The sequence below is a fragment of the Molossus molossus genome, unplaced genomic scaffold (assembly GCF_014108415.1).
Source record: "Molossus molossus isolate mMolMol1 unplaced genomic scaffold, mMolMol1.p scaffold_m16_p_5, whole genome shotgun sequence".
Taxonomy (NCBI): Eukaryota; Metazoa; Chordata; class Mammalia; order Chiroptera; family Molossidae; genus Molossus; species Molossus molossus.
Genome location: NW_023425388.1, coordinates 73,165,587 through 73,192,408, shown reverse-complemented (window position 1 = coordinate 73,192,408; position 26,822 = coordinate 73,165,587). Strand labels below are relative to the sequence as shown.

Here is a 26,822-nt window from a genome sequence, read left to right as displayed (position 1 = left end):
CTGCAGCACTTTCCAGAAAGTAGCAGTGTCCCAGTCATTAATTGCACTTGGCTGGATCATCAAAACTGAGTAGGGGGGTCCTATCACATCAATAGTGGCTAAATATATGGTTAGCACACCACTGGTTCTTAGGATTGAGAAGACTTTTCTTTAGTAAGTAACCAAAGATCTTATGTCCACCTGGTTGCTTGCTTCATGTATGGCTGAGCCACTAATCCTAGCCATGATTCTCACCTCAGGTCCCAGGCTGCAGTTTTTAGGGCCTGGGTTTTATTCCTTGATTCTCAATGTGTATCTCAGACAAGAATACATTTAAGCCTGTCAGAACTCCTACCCAGATCTATAAACTGATGTGATACAATAAAGGGATCCCTTTAAATTCTAATATTCTACCAGGCAATCACAATAAGAGGAATTGTCTTAAATCCTTAATAAAAAATAATTTTGGTGGTATCAACTTAATAAAACAATCAGGAAACAAGGTAAGTAGTAATACTTAGCATATTTCCTGGCACACAGAATAAGTGCTTCATAAATATTAACTATTAGCAGATAGGAGTCTTGGGGAGAAGGTAAGAGAGGAAGAACAAAGAGGAAGAGAAAGAAGGGCAGGTAAGTCTAACATGAAGTATTTTCTAGGCTTTGTTCTTATACTATCACACATTTAAATATTCTCCTCATAAATGTGAACCAAAAATATTTTATCATCATTCTGTATGAGATACTTCTTCACTTAAAGAGTTGTTATTTAAGAAAAATACTATATCACCTTTTGATAAGAAGCAAGAACAATGATCTCTTTATACTCATTTTTATTAAACAAATAAGGCTAGTAGTGGAACTTTATTTAATGCATAAACATATAAGTCCCTTTATTAGAGAAATTGTACATATTGATGAATATGGTCAATGGTCACATCTATGGGTTAATTCTTTAAAAATCAGAACCAATAATTAGGATAGATTGTATGCTCTTTTCATTACATTGTGAAATGTCTTGTGTAGTCATATTCTATTGTTGGAATGACAGCTTGTACAAATTTCAAGAAAATTAGAAGATACCTAAAGGTATTTGGCTAAGGAAAATAAATTGGTAAATTGCTCTATGATTTAAGCTAACATTGTAATTATCTATTTTATCAAACAATAATTTATCAGAAAAAATACATAAGATGAAATCTTAAATCAAGTATATTTTAAAAATTCACTCATGCAAGCTTGTGTCTATTCCACATGAAGCTCTGCATAACTTCCCATTCCCACTTTATTTTGGAAAGTGAAAATACTTGAGTAAGAGTTCATACAAGCCCAATTATTTTGATATAAAAATGAAGACAAAGTTCTCCATGTTTAAATGACTGGATAACAATCCGTTTACTGCCTACAAATTTGCTTGAGTATGTCAGAAAATAAGACAGGATAAAGAATATAAAAGCACTGAAGCAAAAGTGAAAAATAATTTAGTGGAAACCCTCCATAAGAAATGATTCTACGTCAGTGCATATATATTTGCACAGAATCTACTAACTTGGACTATCTTTAATAAAATCCTGAATTTTGTTATGTTTCATTGTGCTTGGAAACATTAAGAGCTTAATTTTTACTAGGGGAACTGATGACTCAATTTTAAATTATATATAGTCTTCCAAGTTGCTACCTAGCCTCTAACACAAAGTTGAATGCTCAAATTATGCATAATAGAATTTCAGAAATACATCTCATTTGGACCAAAATTTCTTGGTTTGTTTCAATAATATCACATGGGTTCAATGTACCTCTGAGGCATACATTTTATTTGCAGTGCTTAGGTTATCTGTAGTTCTAAGATAGTTTAAGGGCCCCTTAGTCTACATCTAACACTGAGGGGCATGAACCACGTCTAACATCAATCTAGTACCAAACTAATTCAAGCTATTTGGCATCTAAATCATTGACTTCGGCTGCTTTTGATGAATCCGTGTTATGGGTATATGTATTTCAAGATTCAGCAGTTTACTTAATTTATTCATTTTGATAACCCCAGAGAGCTCAGTTAACCGCTGAAGGCAATCATAGTAAGATACAAGAAGGGTGCTATTCTTATAGAAAAATGAAAGAGAAAAATGGGGGGGGGGGTGATGAAAATACTGTATTTTAAGATTATCTGAAATATGCTTCATGTGATTTACTTTTTAATTAACCTACTTCAGTTTAATTCTTTATTTCGGAGATACCTCAGACTACCACAACTCAATCTTACTTATACTTGAGGGGAAAGCAAATTTTTGATCACGTTAAATTGGAAATATAGAGAAAAGGTACTAACGTGTTATTCTCTAAATATAAATTAAGGCCACTCAGTTTCTTTTTCATCAAGGGCAATGGTTTTATATTCATATACTCTTAGCCACTGCCTTTTTAATAAACAAAAGCATCTGGCAGACTTGTTTTAGTCTCTATAACAGGACAGAGCTAACTGGTACACACAGGGACACTAATCAACTGTATAAGGCAGACTAGTCACAATATAACATACTCTAAATAAACTAAAGACTCTTACTAAGACTTCCAGATATGAGAGGCTAAAACAAGTTATGGGTACTACCCCTCCTCCCCCAAAAATCCTAGGAGCCAATTTGCCACTAATGACATAAACAGGTAAGGATACATATGAACACCAAGTTCTCCTCCTCCTTCTGCAACGGTCTCAATGATTTTCTTCATCACCTCAGCATGCCTAAAAGCAAAAGAATAATTCTAATGAATACACATCAATTAGACCAAAATAGAAGTTTTTGTTTGTAAAGAAATCTACCTTATTGTCAGTGAATTAATTTTCCTATATAGTAGTTACATTATAAGATATTCTCCCTACTCCCCAACAAGTCAAATTGTGAGTCATAAAGACAGTTTTATTGGAGGATGGGGTAATTTTAAAAAGCTCTGATAGTTACAAATGAACCCACACAATGGCACTAATTAGCTTACTTATAATGAGGGGTGGGGGGGTGGGGGTAAAGAGGGGTGGGTCAGAAAATCAGAGAAAGAGGTAGCATGCCAGGACATCTCAGCAGGAGCAAGGGTTGCCTGCTGAGAGACAAAAAAGGATCAGACCAGGCAAATTAAAAAAAGCTATATGGTAACAGCTGCTCAAAAAAAGGGGAGATATTTCTAATGCTATGATTTTGATTGTTTAAATATTTAGCTGAGAAAAAGCTAAAACTGAATTAAAGCTAAGTGGACAATCAAAAAGTTTATATTTTCCTTTGTCCTCATTCATACTGTAAAAGTTATCTGATTCTATTACAAAATATTTTTGGCTTTATATAGAAAATGATATTTATCTGAAGTTTTTGCCTTATCCATAAACCTTTTCATAGCCAACTGGTATCTCTCCTTTGCTATACAAGAGAGTAAATGCCTGGGTACATAAACTGAGAAAAGGACATTAAAAAGTAATGAATAATATTATTTTTATATCACCCTGGCTTAAAAAATATGATGCTTCAATTTTTATGACTATAACTTTCATGACAGGCACTCAACTTATAAGGTGAGAGGGTAAATGTATTAACTCTGAGGCTATGAAGACATAATGTGAGATAACCTCATGGCAAGGCATAAAATGTCCTAGTGGTCTCATTCACAGGACCCCAGCTTTTTTGCCATATTTACATTCTATTCATTATACAGTCATTTATTAAAATGTTTAAAATTAATTTCTAGTTAAATTACTTATCTGTTTTCACAACTGAGTAAAATTTACACCTCAGAGACGTGTCTCAGTTTTATAAGCACCATACTAAAATCTTAACCCAAAAAAGGAATCAACTAAATAAAACTCTCAAAAATAAAAACCTTATAGATTAGATAATTCAAAACTAAAATTAATGCCCTGGCCGGTTTTGCTCAGTGGTTAGAGCGTCAGCCCACAGACCAGAGAGTCGGGGTTCAGTTCCCGCTAACAGCATGTACCTTGGTTGCAGTTTGTCCCCGGCTCCGGTTGGGGTGGTATGGGTGGCAATCACTCAATGCGCCTCTCTTACATGGATGTTTCTCTCTCTCTCTCCCTCCCGCTCTATCTAAAGATAAATGCAAAAATGTCCTCGGGTGAGGATAAAAAAACAAAAACAAAACTAAAATTAATGACTCATGAATTACTTTCACAGCAATATTAACACTTCTTGACATTAACTAGAAAAATGAACTAGACTTTTTACGGGATAAAATTTGAGAATAAAACTATTGTAAAATATGAGAATAAAATATTAAAGGATTTTTGAAAACTAGAATGTTGCATGGAATGAGTCAATGGAATTCTAGAGTTTTCATCTGAAAAACAGTGTTACAAGAATTTCTCAATAATTTTGTGAAAGTTACCCACTAGAAACAACTAACAAAGAAATTAGCAACACCTTTTTTTTAAAAAAGGAAACTTCTGAACAAAGCATGTACACAGATTATGCTTCACTTATTTTGCCCTGTAAAAACACAATGATATAATGAAAATCCCAAATTACAAAACGTACTTGATTTGGTAGGGCTGAAAGCATCTTAACTGAAGAGTAAAAGAGAACAGAAACTCTGCATATACAGCTCCATTCACTAACCAATAAAAGGAGATAAATAGGTCACCTAGTAAAAGCACAAGGTTAACCTTTATACTCTATATTCACAGAAATATACATAATAGAGCAAACCATGTCTAAATAGTAAGTATTTTTTTAATATTAAAAGGATCATCCAAACTATTCTTGGAGCTAAAAACAGGAGCAAAATCGCAAAGTTCTATACCATAAGTAAACACATACAAAGAACAAAAAAAAATGTTCTTAAATTTGTAAGGTTGTTTCCCTTTTCTTATATATTTAAGCACAAGAACCTTTCTAAGGAAGATAAAAGAAATTCTATTTGCAAATTCAGTATTTTTTTTTGTTAGGGCACTACATTTATAAACTCCCCAAGTAATAAATCTATAAAGTACACACACACACACACACCTACCTGCATGGGTGAACTGAACACATAGGAGGTGGTGGGAGATGAGGGTGATTTTCAATGGTCACTGTTTTCTTCACATGATCTTGACTTATGTCTTCATACATGTGCTCAACTGTTAAAGGCTGCCGTTGCTGAAACCATAAAAAATGCTTTGAAATTACCATTTAAAACCTTTTAGGCCTAAACCTCAATGTTAATAATATATTTATCCCCATCTCCCATACCACTTGCAACTCAGGATTCTAGACTATCTAGAATTACCAGATTATTTGGGGGAAAGTTTATACCAAGAAAGGAAGAGGGAAGTCTGTCTATCCATCATGCTATGTGATAACAACCACTACCTAATGTAGTAAAGATCCCACAAAAAGGCAGGTTCATAGTTATCCAAACATTTTATAACTAGAACTCATCTTTTAGGCCTATTTTATTTTCTGGTTTCCTCTTCATAGTTATTGGAATGACAGGTTAAACAAGTTAGTTTTTAGTTATCCTTTAATTCAATTAAATGGATGATTTAAAAAAAAAAAGTTTTCTGCCTGAAGGAAAAAACACCCACGTGACATGATCATTCTGTAAATACCTAGATATCCAATAGGTGTAATCCCCAACAAAATGTAATACAACAAACCAAGTTCAATTTCCCTCACATTCTAAAGAATAATCTCAGGGACTACATAACAGATTATTTATCTTTACTTCTTAGTAGTGATGTTGTCACACTGAATAATTCATAGTTTCTTCAAAATAAGTATCAAGTGTTAATATTAACCATACAACTGCAAAACAAATGATTTCTAAAACTTAAAAGGCCACACTATATATCCATAGACCTAATGATGAAGGAATTAAAGCCAACAATTTAAGACATTTACATTAATTTTTTCTTTATTTTTACCTCATCATAGCCAAACAACCATAGTCGTGGTGTCTGATAATATTTATCATAAGTGATATAAAGGTCATACGTTCTGGTTTGCAAAATAGCATCTTCACCTCCAGCATCAGTTTTAGCTTTACAAGCTTCTACTATTTTCCTTGTGTCTAAGGTAGCCTGGCAATAATAGAAAAAAATTTACAACCATTAAAATCTGTTTGAATGTAACATTTTAGAAAATCTATTTTTCCCACCCTATGTATTTCTTCTTCAAAAGCAGATATAACTTAAAACTCAAAATGTTATACGCTATAACCAATGTATACGTGTATAAAAATTTATTTGAAATATCAAGATATTAATAAAAACAATAACCCCCCAAGTTTATTCATTAAAAATTAACTAAAGAAAACTCAATTTACAAACCTCATCTGTTTCCAACAATCCACTCTCTTCATATTCTGTTATAAAAAGCAACAAAAGATTAATCGAGTTCAAAATAAGTTTGTAAACCAAAGTATGTATTACTTCAGCATATCAATGAAAAACTGGGTTTTTGCTTTTGTTTCTAACTGAAGATAATGAATAAATAAAAGTGAGCTAATTTTATACATATTTCTAAAGCAGCAGATACTTTACCTGTCAGACAGCCAGTCAGTTAGCATTAAGGCTTGGTCTGTGCTACAGTCTATTATTAACACCAACTAGCATAACCAAAGTCCTCAGGGACTCCATAGCATACACAAGGCTATTTATATAATTGCTTAAAACGTGCTCATTAAAGTCAACAGTGACTTCTAACTTGTCGAACTCAGTTAAAGCCCCAGTTTTCACCTTAACTGACCTCCCTTGGCTTTTAAGATACTATATTTTCTAGGCTTTTCTCTCACCTCACTCGCTTTTTCTTCACTATCTCCTATGCTGGTTCCTCTTCATCTTGACCATTTAAAAAAACATGACTGGCCAGTGTGGCTCAGTGGATTGAGCAACCTCCCATGGGCTGAGAGGTCCCAGTTCGATTCCTGGTCAGGGCACATGCCTGGAGTTGCAGGCTCGATCCCCAGTAGGGGGCGTGCAGGAGGCAGCCGATGGGTGTTTCTCTCTCGTATTGATGTTTCTATCTCTCTTTCCCCTAATCTCTCCCTAAAAAAAAATAAAAATAAAAAACCAATAAAAAAATATTTAAAACAACAACAAAAAAAACCAACCCGCCCTGGCCGGTTTGGCTCAGCGGTTAGAGCGTCAGCCTGCAGTCCCGAGAGACCCGGGTTCAGTTCCCGCTAAGGGCACGTACCTCAGTTGCAGTGTGTCCCCAGCCCTGGTTGGGTTGTGCAACTACTCGATGTGTCCCTTTCACATCGATGTTTCTCTCTCTCTCTCCCTCCCACTATATCTGAACAAAATATCAAAAAATGTCCTCGGGTGAGGATACAAACAAAAAACAAAAAAAAACAACCCCACAACTCTGCAGTAACAAAAGCTCAGTTTCTGGACTTCATTCTCTTCCCTACCTGTACTTACTCCTTGACGATTTCACTAATTTCAATGGCTTTAAATGCTGATGATTCCCAAATGTATTCCCTGACTATAGACCTGGATACCTAATTGTTTAACTTTTGACTCCAATGAATGACTAGGGGGCATTATAAATATCACATGTCCAAAACCAAGCTCCCAACTCCCCCTCCAAAGCTATTCAGTCCTAAAATTTTTGCTACCTCAGTTAATGACATCATTCTAGAATCTATATAGACAGGTCAAAAACTCTGGAGTCACACTTGACTATTCTGTCTCTCTCATGCCACATCCATTCCAGCAGTAAATCTTTTGCTCCCCACCCTCTCAAATATGTCCAGAACTCTGTTTCTCATCACTTCCAATATTACTACTTGAGTCTAAATTACCACTAGGTTTTGCTTAGATTATCAAAATAGCCTCCTGTTACCCTATCCCCCTTCAGTCTATACTCAGCACTGCAGCCACATTCTGTTAAAATGTTAATCTCATTCTAAAGTCACTCCTCTACTTAGAGAAGCCCTCCAGCGGTTTCTCATCTCACTTCTGGGGTAAAGCCAGGGCCCTACATGATCTGCCCCCACTTTACCTCTCACTCCATGGCTTACTCCTCTCTCCTCACTTCTGTCTGAAAGTAGGGGCCTCCTCACAGTATTTTATAAGCCACGCATGCTCCCACTGCAGAGCCTTTGCACTCCTCCTCAGATATTCAAATAACTTGTTCACTCACTTCCTACCAGGGTTGATTCAAAAGGCATATTCTCGCCCAGCTGGTGTGGCTCAGTGGTTGAGCCGATATCGACCCATGCACCAGGAGGTCGCCAGTTCGATTTCTGGTCAGGGCACATGCCCAGGTTGTGGGCCAAATCCCCAGTGGGGGGCATGCAGGAAGCGGCCAATCGATGTTCTCGCTCATCGATGTGTCTTTCTCTCTCTCCCTCTCCCTTACTCTCTCTCTAAAATCAATAAAGAAAAAAAATTTTTTTTAAAGCAAAAGGCATATCCTCAATGAGGATTTTCTTGACCAACCTAGTTAAAATTTACAACATTCATCCCACTCCAAGACTTATCCTCCTTGATACTTATAATCATCTAAAATAGTAATTGTTTTGCTTATGTATTGTTTTGCTTATAGTTTTATCTCCAGCACCAAAAGGTATCTGATACATAATGTATTGGTCAATAGAAAATTGCCGAATAATGAATGAAATTAACTGTTATATTAGATACCAACAACACTGTTTTTAAGCAAAATTCCATATATAGCAATCCTTTAATTCTACTCAAGGGTAATGTTAACAAACATACTTAAAAAGGCTGTCAATATTTAAGGCTGTCCCACTGCTTTTACTCTAAAAACAGTGCTTTACTCACAGGGTTCTTCCTGCACCCCATCCCAGCTTGGACAACTGTATGCCATTCAGAGACAGATGGAATCCAGAAGGAGTATTTGTGCAAGAAGGTGGTTCCAACAATTATCATCTATTTTTAAATATGTGAGGTTTCACATGTACTAAAGATTATTATGCTAATAGAATATGAAGCTTTGAATAGCTATATACTTTTAGACATATATTACTCTGTTCTGTTAGTATAGAGTGTTTTACTCTCTTGTAACAATAATTCATGAATGCAGTGATTCTCAGCTGGTAACCCTAAGAAGGCATTTCAGAATCTCAAGGAACAATGAGGAAATTCTGTACAGTTCAAAAGGCCCTGTTAAAAATTACTATTGTATGGTTTTTGCAGTATGATGCTATCAAAAAGGGAAAAGAAAATGTAAAAATACATGAGCAAACATTGTTCAGCTCTGAATTTAAGAGTTACCTTAAGGATCTGTACCTTACAGCTGTACTCAGCATTAAAGATTTATGACTAATATTGATCCTGGTAGAAATAATGCTGTCAAAGCTATGCTCTAGGTAAAGTAGAAGATGCCAAGATCAAAATAAGTTCTGCACGATTAAATTTAAACTAAACAAAATCCTCTCTAGGTTGTTAATGTTAAAATTTAGAACTCAATGGAGCAGAATTCTTAATCCACATAAATTACAAATATTCCCAAATCAATGGTCTAGTGTGATTAAAGCAAATCTGGAACACAGATACCTTCCATATCTGCAGCTTCTCCTTCATCTTCTTCCTCCTCTTCCTCACATAATGCTGAACAATCTTGGAGTTTTATACTGTCCTTTGAAATTAATTATATATAGTGACTTAAGTATGTTTATGATTTCAAATACTGAGCCCCCCATGCCAGCACAGTGCTAAACAGTGAAAATAAGTGATAAGACAGTTCTTATCCTGGAGAAATTCCCCCTCCAGTGAGATGACAAACCCAAAATAATCACTGAAAGTGACATGCTAAGTGCTATGACTGAAAAATACAAAAAGCATTACAGAAGCACCAAGAGTCATCTAAGCTAACTATGTAAAAATAGTTGCCAGTTGTACTTCCAATAAAACAATATTTTTAGTTAACCAATTCATTAGTACTAGAAAATCAATTAAAAGCTATGCAAACTTAAACATATAATTTAAAGGACAAAAAATGGCATACATTTATAAATCACAATACACTTATATGTTAAATGTATTATTATAAATCAAACAAGGTGTTCTAATTTATTAATATACTGGCTGAATTAAGCTATTACAAACATAAGATTTCAGTTCAATTTCTTAACTATATTAGCACTAGAATGAAAGAATAATGCTCGCCAAAGACAAGGCTAATATACATTTATCATTTTCACAAAATTAATATTCTAAACATCTGAAAGTCAGTGTAGTAAGTCAAAAAATTAAACATCTAGTTTACAACTTTAATTAGGAATGATTTTATTTATCACTAGAAACTTAAATCATATATGTCATTATTACACCAAAACTGTGAAATCATATTAGAAAGTATCTGGGTAATTACTAGATGAGCTAACATCTGACAAAATGATCATTAAGGGAAATTTGAATCATGTTAGATGTTCACACTTGATACAGTAAAATACAGTGGAAACCAACCACAAAGATTAATACTTGGGGTCTGGATGGCAAGTATTTTAAACACTAAATTATAAAAAATAATGTAAATTTTATATTAAACAGGAAAGGTATATTCTAGTTGTAAATTATTCAAAGCATTCATCTTTTAGTAGGACATAAAAGATGTTAAGTGGGATACCAAGTACCATATTAAGCACTATTGCATTTATTAAAAATTCTTGAAAGAATTACCATAAATCTATCAAAATAATGTTATCCAAACTACTCTACCATTTATTATTCCCAAAATCTGAAGCATATTCACTAATGGTTGGAGTAAACAAGATGATCTTTTGAAGCAGCAAAGCCATTTGTACAATTTCTCCTTAGTCATCCAAATTCTCCAAAAAGTAGAATTTCATAAGGATAAATACTCAGGGCCGATGAACTGCACCCTAAGCAAGCATAAAAGTAAATTTTTAGCAAATACAAAATTGTACACTAAAAAAATAAAATTGTTTTAGTTTCTAACACTTTCTGTCATGCCCCAGTTACGAATCCCAAAAGATTCAAATGACAAAAACACACAAAGAAGAATGAATATCTTAAACTAGTAACTGTTGTGGTTGAATGTTTCACAAGGAAAAAAAGGAATAAATATTCTACTCTCTAAGGGACTTGACTGTTACCAAACTATATAGCTGCTAAAAGGAAGGATCTATTATCCTTTAAGACAACATGGAGGGACCTGGAGACTATTAGGCTAAGCAAAATAAGCCAGTCGGATAAAGACAAGTATCATATGATCTCACTTATATGTGGAATTTAATTAACAAAACAAACTGATGAATAAAATAAAACTAGAGGCATGAAAACATGGAATAGACTAATGAATCTCAGAGGGAAGGGGGGAGGGGAAGCAGGAAAAGATTAACCAAATAATTTATATACATATATGCAATGCCCATGGACACAGACAATAGGGTGGTGAAGGCCTTGGGTGGGGCGGGAACCAGGTGAAGGGGCCATGGGGCAAAAGCAAGGGGGATATCTGTAATACTTTCAACAATAAAGATGAAAAATAATAATAATTAAGAAAAGATAAGGGTAAAGGCATTTTGTATTATTTGTTTATGTCATTTCAAACAACTATATAAAAATAGACAACTGCTATCATTCACTCTTTAAAATGAAAAGTTAATATAGTATGAATTAACTGAAATCTTTCAAGTAGAAAAATTCCACCCAATTATATATTTTTACCTTCCCTCCAAATCATACAATAAAACCTAGCTGATTTAGCTTCCTCTCATGATTCAAAATGTCATGATTCTGAATAATGCTTGTTTACCTTCACATTTTCCAAAGTAAAAAACACTCATAGCAGCAGTAAATTAAGAAACAAGAGATAATAAGAGTAAATTGCTTAAGATAATGTTTAAACTACAAAATTTAAACTATATCATTACTATCTACTAATCAGCAAGTAGATAAAACTACTTCAAAAGCCTCCACTTACAGAACATTTGGTACTTATACTTAAAAATAGAAAGCTATTTCTTTTAAACTAGCTTAGAAGCCTTCTCAATTAGTAAAAATTAGTTTTTACCAGTTAAAATATCAAAAAAATGTTTTTCTTAACCATGACAGATTAAGGAAAAGAACAGAAGCACTGGCAAATAGGAGTGTTTTGGTATGCTGATATACAAAAATGAGAAGGGAAAAAATCTAGAATATAAAAGAGCTTGAAAACAATCAGTTTGAATAAGAATAATATGAGTAATCTTACATATATATGTGTGTGCATATATATATATGTAAATAAATAACTCGGTCACCGAATTTAGAAATGTAACTAATTAACCATACCTTGCTTTCCAGTGTAATCTCCTTTGCTGCTTCAGTTACTCCTGTAATACCTTTTAACATAGTACAAAAAAGAATAATTTTAAGTTGTAAACATACTCCTGATTCAAGCAATGTGAAAACACTTAAAATTTATTTAAGTTCTCACGAATGCTTTAAAATGAGGAGGCAATGTTAGCAGCATTTTTATAGATAAATTCTAATAGGGATAGTATTTCCAAAGGTACTCTTAAGTTAAAAAAAATGTTTTTAAATACCAATTCAGTATTTTACCATGAACTATCCTATTCTATCATTCCTTATTTACTATTAACTTACTTTCCTTACAAGTCTCTATCAAAGTACATATTAATTCTCAGAAAATAAAGTAAGCAACTATAGGGCTTATATTTATATTTTATTTAAACCTGCATTGAAATTTTCTCAAAAAGGTATTAGTTACATTAATATGCCATTTGCTTCAGAAATCTAAGACACCCAGATGTACTAATGTCATATCACACTGATGTGGGGCTTTCTATTTTACTGTTTCCACGTCTTATTTAATCCTTACAAACACTATCCTGTAAAGTAATTAGGATAATAATTTCTCCCTACAAAGAAATAAAGTCTCCAGAGAAGTAGAATAACTTGATTGAGTCTTACAACCAGTTAAGTGAGATACTGGGATTCAAATGCACACATTCTGACTTTTGGCTCAATGCTCTAACCACTGCACATGATTAAGCAACTACCTCCAAACCTATTTGTCTCAATGAAGGTGGCAGTAAGCATATAGCAGAACAACAAGTCAGCTAAATAGTATTTCTGATTCAAAACATATGTCAGTGTTCTCCATTAAATAGTTCAATAAGGATAAAATTACTAAAGAAAAAAACCTTACATAAAAAATATGCTTTGCTCCTTTGCAAATCTTCTAAAATTCTGATATTTCTGTTCAGTATGTCAAAAACAAATAATGACTCACTTTCAAAAATGGAAAATACCACAATTCGTAGAGCTTTTACTTCATAGTATTTTACTTCATAGTATTTTTTTTCTAAAAATTACTATATAATAGGTATGTTACTTCGTAACAGTAAAAACCAAATCTTAACATATTGCATTGGTATTATAAAACAATTCACTGAATCCAGTATACAGAAACAAAGAAAATAAACCTCTTCAATCTATCTAAATATGATGCAGTATCCCATTAAACCAGACTCTTCTAAAAGTAGGACATATTGGGGAAAAAATGTCCCAATGACTCTAGTGAAGATAATACTCTCAAGGACTGTGATAGTTAATTTTACATCAACTTAACTAGGTTGTATTCAGATATTTGGTCAAGCACCAGTCTAAATGTAGCTGTGCAGGTATTTTTTAGATGTCATTAATATTTAAATCAGTAGACTTTGAATAAAGCAGATTATCCTCCATAATGAGGTTGGGCCTCATCCAATAATTGTAGGTCTTAAGACAAAAAGACTTGAGGTCCTCAGAAAAAAGGAATTCTGCCTCTAAACTGCCTTTGGACTGGAGCTGCAGCAATCAACCTTACTTGGGTCTCAGCCTGCGGGCAAGCCTGTCCTATACATTTCAGACTTGCAAGCTCCCACAATCACATAAGCCAATTTCTCAAAATAAATCTATCTGTACCTATATCTACAATCGATTATCTCTATCCATACCCACATTCTGTTGATTCTGTTTCTCTGGAGAACCATGACTAATACAAGAGCTAAGAGAAATCAAAGAAACCTGAAAGAAATGAAGCACAGATAAAGCAAAAATGAAAACCCAAGGTGACAAGGAACCAGGTACCTGACCTTGTGAGCCAGTAGAAGCATTGTTTTAATCAAATAAGGATATAGTTTAAACCTGAAATGGTACGAATATCTCCTATAAACATGATTTATTATGTGTATCAAATTGACAGTAGAATACTAAGTTGTTTTCCATATATGAAAATGTTACTTGTCCCATCACAAGACAACCATTGTTTTTAGTTGTATATTTTCTGTAATAGATTTTTGTCAATTCAATCATACTGACACCCACTTATCTCTGTAATGAGCACTTCTGTAAATACGCACCTGATTTTGGGATAGTGAGTATGGAATAAAATACAACTAGACAACAGAGTAACTCATTAACTTTACATCAAAAACATACAGTCGTCCCTCACCACTGTGTGCTTCGATTTTCACTGCTTCACTCTATCGTGTTTTTTTTCAAATATATTCATTAAAAAGTTGATTGAGACAGTGAAAATGATACGGCGTGCACTCGTTTGTCTGAGTCAGTTATACACCCCTGTATTACAATTAAAATTAAAATTACTGTACGTATGGACTATAGGCCTATGAACTCGAGCACCCCAAGAATCCTTCAATGCCAGGTGCAACTGCTAGAGTCGGAAACAGATTAACCACAATAAATGAGGGATAACTATACTGCTATATAACCAATGGCTCTAGTCAGTTAACACACAATTTCCTACAGATGTGCTGACCAAACTTCCAGTCATGAGAAAACTAAAGCAGAACAGCTGAATGATTTTGGAAATATTGAAAAATAAAGAAGTGGGCCAAAAAGGATGCTTTACAAAATTAGTTTAAAAAGTTATTCAGTTAGCTATTTTCTTTAGGCCTTGACATAACATCCAACTCATTAAGAAACAAGAGCGATTCAAATCAAGGAGCCCAAGTCCTGAATCTGTGCCTATTATCACCACAAATAAACAGATGGCAGTGTCCTTTATTCAGAGTAGAGGAGAAACGGACACAACAAGGTACTTCTTCCTAGGCAGATTAGTCTTTGTGTATTGTAGTAGTCAATTAAGAGCAAAAATTTTGCCCTTCATGGAACATTTGGCAATACCTGGCGGCATTTTTGGTTGTCACAAATGATAGAATGATACTGGCATCTAGTGGGTAGAGCCCAGAAATATTGCTAAACATTCTGCTTTGTACAGAAAATGCTACAACAAAGAATTACCCAGCCCAAAATGTTCATAGTGCTAAAGTTGAGAAACCCTGCTCTACCACTTTTGATATACCTCCTACTCTCTAGGGCAGTGGTTCTCAACCTTCCTAATGCCGTGACCCTTTAATACAGTTCCTCGTGTTGTGGTGACCCCCCAACCATAAAATTATTTTCGTTGCTACTTCATAACTGTAATTTTTCTACTCTTATGTCTTAGGCGACCCCTGTGAAAGGGTCGTTCGACCCCCAAAGGGGTCGCGACCCACAGGTTGAGTGCCGCTGCTCTAGGGCTTAAAGGGAGAAAATCTAGTTTCAGTATCCTAGATTCAAACTCAGAACATACTTTCTTCATTAAAACTAAGTCGTAAATGGTAGCTAGCCACAGCAGCACATAATAATATGCATTTAGATAGTTAATATATAGTGTCATAATAGTTTTTTAGGACCTGGAATAAGAAAGTCATATTCAAAGTTCCAAAGAACTATGCAAACATACACATATGAATGGCTTGAATTCAGTCAAATCCTTTAACAAAAATTTTTGAACAACATACATATATCAGATACTATGTAGATATTGAGGACTCAACAAAGAATCTCTTCCTTCATGGCCCTTACAACCCTCTTAGTAGTCATTCAACAAATAATTATTAAATATTTTTAAATGCCAGGTCTTTGAGTAAAGTGAATATGAATATGGTTCCTGTCCTAAAGGTCATCATCCAGCGATGACATGTAAATAAGGGATTCAAAGCAAAGTATTTGTTGGTTTCTTTCTTTTTTTTATTTATTGATTTTAGAGAGAGAGGAAGGGAGAGAGGGGAAGAGAGACAGGAAAGGTGAGGAAAGGAGAGAAAGAGAGAGAGAAACACTGATCTGATGCTCCACTCATCTATGTATTTACTGGTTGATTCTTCAATGTGCCCTGACCCGGGATCCACCCCGAAACCTTGGTGTATTGGGATGATGTTCTAACCAACTGAGCTATCTGACAGGGCTGCACACTCAGTATTTCTAATTAGCTTTCTTCCTTTCTTTAGAAATAAAGACAATATTATGGATATTTTCAAATTGCTATTGAAGTAGCTGTACTATAGAAATATGTCTCCTGCTTCTTTCTGATAAATATCTACTGTGACTTATGTATGTTCTTCTTTGTTTTGTTCTGTAAAGCCTGTAAAATACTTTTTAAAAATTTAAACCAAATATATGTCATTCTATTTGTCTCTTACCTGTGTTATGGTAAGTATCTACCCATCCTCCATCACCATCATCTTCTTCAATGATAGCTTCCAATTCATCTGAATATTCCATCTGCTTGCACCGCTTGTAGCATGGCACTATAAAAACATAGTTAGAAGCATATAATCTGATTCCTATAAATCCATTTTCAAAAAGATACAGTTTATACCATAAAATACATTTTTGCCACCAAAATATTAAGGAAATATCACAGTTCACTTTTAATGAAAATGACTAATTAAAGAGTTATATTCAGCCCATAGACACATAATTATTTGACCACACTTATCATTCCCTAAATAGCTTATTTTCAGAAGCAGAAAAGCTCTACTGGGAATGTTCTATAAATTCTTTACCCTGATGGTCTGTGAAAACTGCAAGCTGAAGCCAGAGATGACATTGTTCAACTTCAGGGTAATGAATAATACCTTATTTTAATAGTTTTACTCTCAGAACATGAAGGCACCACCTGTCACTCTCAGAGGTGGTAGAGGTGACCTCTAGCTATTCATAATGAATAAACCAGTGTAAAATTCACTGCTAAATTTTACTCTATTATACAATATTAGTATCAAGTGTCTGATACAGCAAATGTGTCAATTAAAAGGCATTATTATACGTATAAACCTAAAATTGAACAATTATAAGGTAAAAACATTATGATGTATAGTCAACAAGTTATTATAAATACCCTGATTTTTTTTAAATGATGTAAATAATTAATCCTAATAAAAATATACTGTAGGAAAAAAGAAACTGGTATTTTATACATATTTTCCCCTCCTAGAATGGGTAAATTACAACAGAAATCAATGTATATTACATGATTACATAGGGACTATAACTTATTTATGTTGTTTTCGAATTAGCTTCATAAATAAAATGCCGTTACAAAAACATTTTTGTACCTATAAGCAATCTTTCAATGACATTATAGTGTCAATTTCATTTTCCATGAATAAAATTAAATCTAAAGATCAAAATTAAATAGTTAAAAATATTTAAAGTCAACTTTTAAAAATCCAATTAGAAGTCCAACTCCACTTAGGACCCTTTTCCTCCATATCTTAAAACTAGACATTTCTGGTAAAGATAACAGAAAGAAAGAAGATGAAAATCAAATAAGGAAAAAAACTACCTCAGCAATAGAAAACTTAGAGCTTCATTAAATTTCCAAATTTGTCTGTAAGCAGCTGTAAGTACAGCTTTAAACACAAATTAAGATCAGTAAGTGCTGAGGTTTTGTTGTTGTTGTTTTGTTTTTAATATGTAACTAAAAAATTTTCTAATATATGCAACATAATTCTTACCATTTTTGGTGACCAAAAATTGTTTGCCTGTTGGTAGATATGCCTTCACTTTCAATTCTTCCCCTGTAGCCCTTTACAGAGTGAAAAAGCACCAAAAAAAAAAAAATTAAAGGCAAAGACAGAACAGAAGATATCACATGTAAATCTCAAAACTCCACAATCCACAGCCCTGAGAAAACTGTTTGAGGAAGGATGCCATTAAGTCAGGGCATCAAAGAATATAGCAATATTAAATGAAATGTACTAAGACATGCAGACAGCAGACCTAATAGAATTTGGATTAAACACTAGACAAAACAAGTACACAATAATATAGAAGGACCATTACGTTTGCCTCTAAACAAAAAGAAAATGTTTTAGTGAGTACAATCTCATTCAGATTTTTAATCCTAAAGTATTGCTCGTTTTGAGACCAAGAGGTTGAAAATCAGTTGCATGATGTTACATAACAAAGTAGGTGGTTAGCAAGATCCCTGTCCCTACCACTGTTAAAACTGGAACTAAGATATAGTTTGAATCACAAGATAATGTTGAGAAATGAAAACAAAAAAAATACTTTTGAGTGCTTATTAAATATAGGATTTAGAATTCTCATATGCATTTTTTTTTTAATCATCAACTGAGGATATGTTTTTATTGATGAGAAAGAAACATCGATGTGAAAGATAAACATCCATCAGTTGCCTCCCATATGCAGCAGGATTGGGGATCAAACCTACAACCTAAGTATGTGCCCTGACCAGGAATCGAACCTGAACCTTTTGGTGTACAGGATGATGTTCCAACTGACCCAGCCTGCCAGAGCTAACATGCATTATTTTTATTTAATCCTCAGAGGTGGGTAACATTAATATCCCCTTTCTATAGGTAAGTAAACAAGAGCTTAAAGAAGACTGCCCAGCCCTGGCCGGTTTGGCTCAGCGGTTAGAGCGTCGGCCTGCGGTCCTGAGAGACCCGGGTTCGGTTCCCGCTAAGGGCACGTACCTCGGTTGCAGTTTGTCCCCGGCCCTGGTTGGTTGTGCGGGTGGCAGCCACTCGATGTGTTCCTTTCACATCGATGTTTCTCTCTCTGTCTCTGTTCCTCTCTCTCCCTCCCACTCTACCCGAACAAAAAAAAATGGAAAATGTCCTTGGGTGAGGATAAAAAAAAAGAAGACTGCCCACAGTCACAACACCAGAAGATGGAAGAGGCCAGGATCATGCCAAGTGAGTCAAAGGCACCTGCTTTTAAACACTACGCCCTCTGCGGGTCATTTCTGATTTTTGAGTGTTACTCTGGAATATCTCATTAAGAATTTAGTCGCCCTGGCCGGTTTGGTTCAGCGGTTAGAGCGTCGGCCTGCGGTCCTGAGAGACCCGGGTTCGGTTCCCACTAGGGGCACGTACCTCGGTTGCAGTTTGTCCCCGGCCCTGGTCGGTTGTGTGGGTGGCAGCCACTCGATGTGTTCCTTTCACATCGATGTTTCTCTCTCTCTCTCTGTTCCTCTCTCTACCTGAACAAAAAATGGAAAAATGTCCTCGGGTGAGGAAAAAAAAAAAAGAATTTACTCAAAGAATGTTCTGTGGGTCACCTACTGGAATTTGCCAGCTCTGGGGTTGCAAATGACATCTATCACAAACACATGAACATAAATTTGGAGTCCTGCTGCCTTTTGAAGCTTCAATCTGAAGTTCAAACCATCTATTTAAGCACAAAGTAAAGCCAGGTAGCCTTCTAGGTGTCCTTGAACCTTTCCCAAATGTCACATTCAACAATGTCATGGCGATGTCTGAAGTTCCGAGGGGAGAAGATATATTAAGGTCATGATGGCACCTGCAGACATGAAAGTATAGCATAAAAATATTCTGTGTCAAGCATTGATTTAAAATGAATAGTTCCTGCCCTGGCCGGTTTGGCTCAGCGGTTAGAGCGTCCGCCTGCGGTCCGGAGAGACCCGGGTTCGGTTCCCACTAAGGGCACGTACTTCGGTTGCAGTTTGTCCCCGGCTCTGGTTGGTCGTGCGGGTGGCAGCCACTCGATGTGTCCCTTTCACATCGATGTTTCTCTCTCTTCCTCTCTCTCCCTCCCACTCTATCTGTACAAAAAATGGAAAAATGTCCTCGGGTGAGGATAAAAAAATAAATAAATAAAATAAAATAAAATGAATAGTTCCTTTGGCCTCAGGAGTTTAGCTAGAAGTGTGGACATTGAAGTGGGGTATAATTGAGTTCTAAGTTAAAATGAAATTATTTCAACCATCACAATTCATAAAGTAGAACTATAAACTACCACCTGTTAAAAGAAGATCTTGTCCATATTTATATAATCCCTATAACAATACTATATATCATATGTCTTAGATAATTAAGGACTATGACAAAGAAATATGAAAAATAAAATGTATATCATATTGAAGAAAATTCTAAATTAGTCATGTTTACAAAATGATTATTATTATTATTATTATTATTATTTTTTATCCTCACCCAAGGACATTTTTCCAATTTTTGTACAGATAGAGTGGGAGGGAGAGAAAGGGAGAGAGAGAAACATCGATGTGAAAGGGACACATCGAGTGGCTGCCACCCACACGACCAACCAGGGCCGGGGACAAACTGCAACCGAAGTACGTGCCCTTAGCGGGAACCGAACCCGGGTCTCTCTGGACCGCAGGCCGACGCTCTAACCGCTGAGCCAAATCGGCCAGGGCTTAAACTTTATATACCTATCTGAATTTAAAATACATGTAAAATATAGACCACACCTAGCTAAATATAGTTTTCACTTACAATTTAGGATAGAGAATAAAAAAGTCAACCACTCTTCCTAAATCAGAGTTTCTATAATATTAACTCTATTTTAAATGTGGAACAGAAATACATGTAGAAAAGACAAGGACATAAAAATAAATCTGATATTTTGGCCTTGATATTTAAGAAACAATGCTCTAAAAGATTAAGAGCAATTGATAATAAGCAGTAACAAATGTTTTGGGTACATGTTAAATACAAAAATTAAGGGGAAGAGAATTGGCCTCAAATGAAAGAGAGTTCCAACTCTGGTTTAAAATATTTTAATTCTTTAAGCTCTTTAGATATTAAGAAAAACATTATCAATTAGAACCTGGTTAATTCTAGAAACCCTTCTCCCAAATCAAAACTGTGCCTTTCAACTACAATTGAAAAAGTGTCACTGAGGGAGAAAAAAGGATTTAACAAGTTGAGTAACTTACATCCAAACAAAATGATAATTCCAAACAATTCTAGAACAATTAATATAGTTCTGCCATTATCGAGATCACTTTTTAAGTAACTGGTGGTTTTAGCATGAGTACCTGAAAGTAATGAAGCTGCATTTTTAAAAAAACATTCTGTTATTATTCAGAATATTTAAAATATATGCGATCAGCTAAGTTGCTTAAATTACTTTTATAATTAAGAGAAATGTTAATTTAAAAAATTAAACATTTTAGCCCTGGCCGGTTTGGCTCAGCGGTTAGAGCATCCGCCTGCGGTCCGGAGAGACCTGGGTTCAGTTCCCGCTAAGGGCATGTACCTCGGTTGCAGTTTGTCCCCGGCCCTGGTTGGTCGTGCGGGTGGCAGCCACTCGATGTGTCCCTTTCACATCGATGTTTCCCTCTCTCTCTCCCGCTCTCTCCCTCCCACTCTATCTGTGCAAAAAATGGAAAAATGTCCTCGGGTGAGGATTAAAAAAAATAAATAAATAAAAAATACAACATTTTAAAAGTCTATTAATGGCAGATTTCCAATGAAAATCTTAATCAGTATCATGAAACTTTTAAGTATTTGAGCTAATTCCTAAAAAGGGAGCATACTTTCGAACTTTAATAAAAGGTCTTGTGATAAAAAAAATAAGACTCTGCAAAATCTCTGCATTAATTAATATTACAGAAATATTTAATACTGGCCCTGGCTGGTTTGGCTCAGCGGTTAGAGCTTCGGCCCGTGGTCCAGAGAGACCCGGGTTCAGTTCCCACTAAGGGTATGTATGTACCTCGGTTGCAGTTTGTCCCCAGCCCTGGTTGGGTTGTGCGGGTGGCAACCACTCGATGTGTTCCTTTCACGGCAATGTTTTTCTCTCTCTCTCTCCCTCCTACTCTATCTGAACAAAAAAATAAAGAAAAAAATGGCCTAGGGTGAGGATAAAAAAATATATATATATATATATAAAAAGAAATATTCAATACTGATTAATTTGAAAAAATGAGCTGATCAAATTTATAATCTCTTAAACATTATTTTTAAAAGATACTATAAAGGGAATACCAGTAAAGAAAATGAAGGCATTTATCTAAAAAATGTCCATCTTTTGTGCTAACTGAGCAAAATAAAGCAGGTGTTAACACCCAATTTTTCTTTATTTTACACTGAGTATTACCGGGAAACTGTTTAATAAATAAATCTACTCAAAAGGGTTAGATCGATCACTCTAATTTTCATGTCCTAATCTATTTTTCAAACTGCCATAATTATGAAGTCATACTTTTAATTAATTTTCTATTCTTTACCCAAGATTACTTACCATTGCCATGTTGGACAGTGGTGAACTAAGTGATCTCCAGCTGCTACAAACTATTAAGGAATATGAAAAGAGGCAAAAAGAAAAATTGAACATTACTGAATGGAAGGTGGCAAAATACAAAGTGATCATCTTGTGTATCCTTGATACCCAATAATCAATTTAAATGCAAACAGCACCAAATCTGCTCTGAAGATATTTGGTCATTATTAAAACTGCAAAATTTTTAATATCCATAAAAGTTTAAATTAATTATAGAAGAAAAAAACATTAAGTGCTATTTTATTAAATTAATTTTTTATCATTGGATTAAATAATGCCAAAGGCATACATATCACAAAATGTATAAAGTTGACATTACAGGATTTAAAATGTCAAAAACCATTTTATGGAGAAATAAAATGTAGTGAGATTCTTCCCAGTGGCTGAAAACTCAATGAAGATCTTGAAAAAAATTACTAAATAGATACATGTGTGATGTAAGAATAATTTATTACATGACAATTCTTCCTCTCTTTCTTTCTCTTCTTTTAAATTTAGGTAACAGCCAATTTTGAAAGTTTTTTCACACTTGTAAAGGATTATTAACAAAAGTGAGACACATAGTGCTAAATACTGGGGGGGAAAGTTAGAAGTTTTTGGATTGACTTCGATAACATCAAGACAATTAAGAAACGAAATCCCTAATAAACCTTGGATTTCCTGGGAAGACTGAACATTGTACAAGTTTTTGTTTATTTGTTTGTTTCAAAAATAAAAAACAGATTCAAGAAGAAATAGTTTAATCTTTTGAGAATTTCCACTGCACATGAACATGAACTGATCTTACTGCAAGGCAGAAATCCTGCTTATTCTTGAGAGCAGAAATTGAAAGTCTGTTAAGCATAACTTTGGTGTCCCAACTCAAGCAATACTCACACATACTTTCCCAATTACTGTTTCATAACAGCCCTAACTTAAAATCATGTACTGTTCATGGGTTATTACACAGCAAAAAATTGCAATGTCTTTAATTTTCTAATGTCTTTCTGAGAAAAGTCTGTCTATACATAATAATCTATTTTAATTTGAGAGAGTAAAGCTCTATAAAGTAATTCTGAGAGTAATTTTCCAAAAAGATACAAGATTTGGCACTGTATTCCCAACAGCAAATGTTTCTGCTCTTTTATTTCACCTTTACAAATGTTTCTGTTCTTTTACTTCAAAGAATCTTTTTTATTACTTAAACTTGTCAGGCAAAGACAAAAAATTTAAATGAAAACAATGCTCTCTCCCCCACATTTTCAGCATTTTGAGTCATTTCAACCAGATGCTACATTTAACTCTATGGCTATCAAGAACTAATTTATCACCAACAAAGTATTAATTTAACAAAATGCAAGCCAAACAAAGAATTACAAAATTAAAAAACGTCTTTAATGATAGTGCCCTGATGTCACAAGACTCTAATATTTTATTCCACAGTAAATAACTATGATGGCATCTTTAAAAAAAACCACTAGACGATAAGGAAAACTATAAAAGAACATAGAATTGTACTGATAATTAATAATGTATGTACATGTGCCCTCATTAGCAATGGTCATTATTAAATGATTCATATGTTCAAGTGATATAAAATGTAAGACAAAAACTCAAATTTCTAAATTTTCAATATTTTTTGCAGTAGCTTTCTTAGTGATTAAATATTATATAATACTGAATAACTCCAATAAGATTGAATCAATATTAACATTTGGTGAGCAACTTTATTTCTGAAGCTACTCTTTATTACCAATATTCAATCAAGTAATATGCATGTTGTACATTAAAGTATTTTTAATCAGACAATACTATATTGGATAATATATAGTATTATCCTCTTTTAAACACAAGACTTTCACACCTCTTTATGAAAACAAAAAGATATCTGGAGTCTAACAGCCAGAAGCCTACAAACAGTAAGAGAAAAACAAACAAATTCAGTATAGTATTTATCTTAAGCAAATTATGTCTTCTCATTTTCATCCTCTAGACTCATACTAATCTAATTCAATCCTGTAATTGTACTCTATTCCAATCCAGAATTATGTGGTTGGGACCCAGCTGGTCTAGTTATGCCTTGCATTTTTTTTAAAGAGGAAAATTTATTACCTACTTCATGATACAATTAAGTGTAATAGTTATTCAACTTAGGATTAGTAGCTGTTTTAAAACAGCTTAAATACTATCCAGTGACCACAGATACGGATCTCCAACTCCATCTATTTAGTAATTAGTCATCTTCACGTAGAGGAGATAAAACCAAAGAGCCCAAAAAGAACAGCATACTTTCATCTCTGCTCTTAACTTCAGATACTTAGTTTTAAGAGCCATGGCTATATTAGACCTTTGTTCAACAAGGGCATTAAAATCCTTAAGATGAAAACTTAAGTTTTATTTGGCATTTAAACTCATGATGCCTAAGGTAGAATGGGTCCTTCAGAGAATGTCTAGCTAAAACCCTCATTTTATATATGAGGAAATGTAAGACCTGTGCCTAGTTAGCTTAATTGAGTTGCCCAAGTCAGAATAGGAGAAATTAGAGAAATGGGTCTAAAAGGCATATTTCCTAAGTTCTTTCCATACTACCATGTGTCTTCACTAAAAATAAAGACAATTTTAGATAAAAGATCATCATTCTTAGAACTCATTCAGCACATCATTCTTAGAACTCAGAAGGATCTGGCACTGAAGAGATTCTATCACAACTAAAAACCAAAAGCTCAGTTAATTCTCTGTCTGGAGGTCTTGGAATTTACAGCAAAGCCATATAATAAAACAAGGTTCATTTCAAAAAGTTTCTTTCAAAACAATGAGTAAAATTTTATTGCCAATGAGTAGTACTTTTAATGAGAATTATAGGTAAAGCTTAATAAATTCTTTGCCATTTATTAAGATTAAAAATTAAGTCTCATGCAACCATAACTATTCATAAAACTGGAGTCTAAAAGAATTTTTAGACCAGTTTCATTTCTCTAGGATGACAAAATAACTACCTAAAGAAAGAGAACACTTTTATTATATAGATTTGGTGAGCGAGTAAAATGACTCCTTAAGACATAATTCTAGCCCTGGCCGGTTTGGTTCAGCAGTTAGAGCATTGGCCCACAGACCAGAGAGACCTGGGTTCGGTTCCTGCTAAGGGCATGTATTTCAGTTGCAGTTTGTCCCCAGCCTCGGTTGGGGTAGTGTGGGTGGCAACGAGTCAATGTGTCTCTCTCACATCGATGTTTCTCTCTCTCTACCTCCCTCTCTCCCTCTCGCTCTATCTGAAGATAAATGTAAAATGTCCTCAAGTGAGGATAAAAACAAAACAACATAATTCTACATTAAAAATTCAATAAAATCCAACAGGCCTATAAAACACTATTAGTGCCCTGGCCAGTTTGGCTCAGCGGTTGAGCGTTGTTGGCCTGCGGACCAGAGTCCTGGGTTCGGTTTCAGCATTAAGCAGATTTGACATTATTTGGTTGAGAAAAAAGTGAAAGAAATGATGAGAGAGAAAAAAACAAAAACGTGTCAAATATGTAGAAATAAAATATTTAAGCTAACTACTGAAAGAAAACTTAATATCCAAGTTCTGAATCAAACTTTCCAAATGGAAAGCCATGAAAACTCATGTTTGGTTAGAGTCTAACCATTAGACAAAGACAAGACAACAAAGACCGCAGAATCCACTGCTCAATATAACACAAATATGAGTGAAGGATAAGTGACCATAGGAATCTTTTCCATTCCCTCTCTCACTCCCACTTCAAAATAAAGAGGAACTACAGAGAAATATGAGAAGTGGCAAATCAAGAGGGAAGTTACATCTTCCATTATAGCGGAACTAGAAATTCCTATGAAATTGCTAGCATAGTAAACAGAATCTACTTTTACTCAAATCTAAATTAAATATTTTTTCTTACATAGCAAAAAGGCACCCAGTTAAATATAATTGTAAAATATAATAGCTTCAGAATATCTTCAACACTCACCTCTTCTGGAGTGATAACACCTGTTTCCTTAAACTTTGACTCCTAAAGAGAGCAAAAAGAATAGTATTATACTACTTTCATTTTCAATTTTAAAATGTTTGTGGGCAACTGTTTGTCTGGCACCCTTCTAGGCAATGGAGCACATACAGAAAAAGAATATATCACTGGCACCTGACCTCAAGAAATATACATGTCTAATGGAGAAAACTGACATGAAAATAATTACAATACGTACAATGATTTGGGGAAATCATATCTATATTTTACAGAACAGTAAAATAGTCTTACAAATGTTTAGACATCTCACATTTCAGCCAAACATCTCATTTAAATGGAATAATATTAGAAACCAAACCTAGAAGCCATAAGTCACTTAATACATTCCCATTATTCTCTTCTCCACCAAGATACTAACGTAATATTCTCTTGGCTAAAGCAAAGATGTTATTTACCAAATATTTCTAAGTTTTTAAGTTATATGTAAGATTTTTTGGTAGAGTCTGAAGAATGCAAAGATTCATTTATGAACATTATTCATTCAACAAATATTGACCAAATAA

At 34.3% G+C, this 26,822-nt stretch overlaps 1 protein-coding gene across 1 annotated transcript in view; it reads right to left on the bottom strand.

Annotated features, from left to right (window-relative positions):
• ATG3 (autophagy related 3) overlaps positions 1-26,822 on the bottom strand; it is a 30,218-nt gene that overhangs the window by 404 nt on the left and 2,992 nt on the right. Inside the window, exons 2-12 of the mRNA XM_036243440.1 lie at positions 26,263-26,304; positions 22,265-22,314; positions 17,743-17,813; positions 16,423-16,530; positions 12,224-12,273; positions 9,482-9,563; positions 6,284-6,318; positions 5,879-6,034; positions 4,984-5,111; positions 2,648-2,716; positions 985-1,062 (exon numbers count right to left, since the gene is read on the bottom strand). Coding sequence (XP_036099333.1) covers positions 985-1,062; positions 2,648-2,716; positions 4,984-5,111; positions 5,879-6,034; positions 6,284-6,318; positions 9,482-9,563; positions 12,224-12,273; positions 16,423-16,530; positions 17,743-17,813; positions 22,265-22,314; positions 26,263-26,304 — 869 coding nt within the window. The remainder of the gene's footprint in view (positions 1-984; positions 1,063-2,647; positions 2,717-4,983; positions 5,112-5,878; positions 6,035-6,283; positions 6,319-9,481; positions 9,564-12,223; positions 12,274-16,422; positions 16,531-17,742; positions 17,814-22,264; positions 22,315-26,262; positions 26,305-26,822) is intronic.